Here is a 2,093-nt window from a genome sequence, read left to right as displayed (position 1 = left end):
AGATGAGAAAAAAAAATTGAAGCCAATTGGGGTTTATTTGAAGGAAGCTTGGTAGCGGGAAGGAGGACCTGAGTTTCTCTTTGACTTCTTTCTAGGCGGTGATGGACAGTCTTCTGGTGTTGTTTCGGTGTCTCTGTAATATATTAATGAGCTGATTGAACATTTAAATGAGTCGCTCACTTTGTCTCACTGTCGTCTGAATCATCCGAAAGTCGATGCATGTATCCAATCGGAAACTTTTCTTTGAGAGACATTGGTTTCACATGTTGTCCTGTGGAAACATCGGTCACTTCTTCAGAATCGCTTTCAGGCTTTCTCGAGCCCTTTTCTCCAAGAACATCACGAAGATCGATCTGTGAACTATGATCATTCGAGACACGATTTGATGGCTTCGGCACTGGATTGACATTCTGATATCCGAAAATATCATTCTCCTCATCAGAATCGCTGTCATACTTTCTTGGATCATCAGAAAGATCCATGCAAGAATCATGAGAGTTCAAGTGATCCACAGAAGGGTCAAGGACTAGATTGACATGTTCATCATTGGAATTACAACTAATTTCATCCTCGACGATATCTCCCGACTCATCGAAGACATTGGGTTTAGAATTCAAGCTATTCACATCACAATCACTGTCATTTTCCTCATCACTAGAAATATTCCCATCTGCTTTCCTTTCATCATCACCGCTTTCAGACTCGCCAGAGACATTTCTATTGACCTTCTTGAATTCGGATACAGTTCTCCCGCCGTTATTATGTGACCTTTTAGAGTACTTCCGGTTCGGGTATCTTTTTGCGTCTTTTCCGTCGTTGATTGATTTGATTTGCAAACTCCTCGACAGTGAAATCAAGAACTTTTCGCGAATATTCAGAACTTCTTGGCATTTTTTCGTTGGCAGTGTACTGAGTACAGCGAAGCTAAAAAAAAAACATACTCCAGTATGAAACGCAATTCAAACATACACATGTGAGCAAGTGATAGCAGGTTTTGAAGCACACTTGGGATCCTTGCATTCGATATTTGTTTCGGTCGTTTTCACAACAAAAAACGATTTGTCATCTTTCTCCACAAGATACTGACCGGATTTATGGTAGATTACGTTCTTATTGAAGACTTCTCCAATTTTCATCTGTTTCGGCACACTTCTCCATACGGTTTTCGGCATTTCAAACACATGAGATAACGAAAAAGTACGAAATCCATGTTTTCGCAAAGCTTTAACTTGACTTTGTGCTGACAAAATTCCGGTTTTTTTGAAATTCGCGTATCGGATCAGCTCGCTCTTTCCAGTCAAAATCGACTTGCAAAATTCCTTTTTCTCATCTGTAAAACATATCCAACTTTAGATGTTTTTACAGTCAACCCTACCCTCGATAAATTCCAACAGCTTATCCAAGCAAGTGCGTCCATTTAGTTTTCGTGGAATCGCAATTTTGATTCGTGAATTAAGGTTCTCAATTCGATTCGTAGTTTAGAAGCAGCCCAGCCATCAGACGAGATCGGAGAGAATGGGTTGAAAAGAGATCTTCTTTTCTATCGAGCAACCACTTCTTTAGAGCCGGCGCAAAATTACACTTGACAATCTCCGCTTCCATCGCTTCTGAACTCATTACATTGAAAATTCCATTTTCAACTTCATCTCCAATCTGTCTTCCGAAAATTTTGTTCAAATCTGACTGGCTTATATTCTTTTTACTTTGAATGAATGTCAAGTTGTTTCGACGATGTACTAGACACCTGAGAACTTGAGTGTCTTCCAAATATTTCATCTGAAAGAAACATGAGACTACACAAATTTAAAGTTTTCTATACCTTGCTGTAATATTTAAAAGATTCTTCGCCGTCTGTCATCAGTGATGGAATTGATTTTTTTCGCATAGGATCAACTTGCAGGAAGAAATCGTCAATTTCGCGAGCAAAACTCTTGTGATTTAGTGCATTTTTCGACGAGGAAATCATGAATCCTAAAAGAACATGGCGAATTTTTCCGCTGCAGCGCGATGTGAAGTCTCCTATATCTCCAGAGATTGTTGTCACAACACAATCTGACAAATCAAAAGTGCTATCAATCTGTAACTGTCCAGCC

The 2,093-nt window shown here is 39.4% G+C and overlaps 1 protein-coding gene across 1 annotated transcript; it reads right to left on the bottom strand.

Annotated features, from left to right (window-relative positions):
- Positions 1-180: 180 nt before the first annotated feature.
- Positions 181-1,858, bottom strand: CBG25085 (the record flags this gene model as incomplete). The annotated part of the gene is made up of 4 exons (XM_002648652.1): positions 181-924; positions 970-1,330; positions 1,581-1,776; positions 1,820-1,858. Coding segments are annotated over 4 exons (1,340 nt in total), but the record flags the coding sequence as incomplete, so codon positions are not given.
- Between the last annotated feature and the right edge of the window lie 235 nt (positions 1,859-2,093).

The sequence above is a fragment of the Caenorhabditis briggsae genome (genome assembly GCF_000004555.2).
Source record: "Caenorhabditis briggsae AF16 supercontig from assembly CB4, cb25.NA_409, whole genome shotgun sequence".
Lineage (NCBI taxonomy): Eukaryota > Metazoa > Nematoda > Chromadorea > Rhabditida > Rhabditidae > Caenorhabditis > Caenorhabditis briggsae.
The sequence above is the reverse complement of the archived record's forward strand: the minus strand, read 5'-3'. Positions and strand labels throughout refer to the sequence as shown.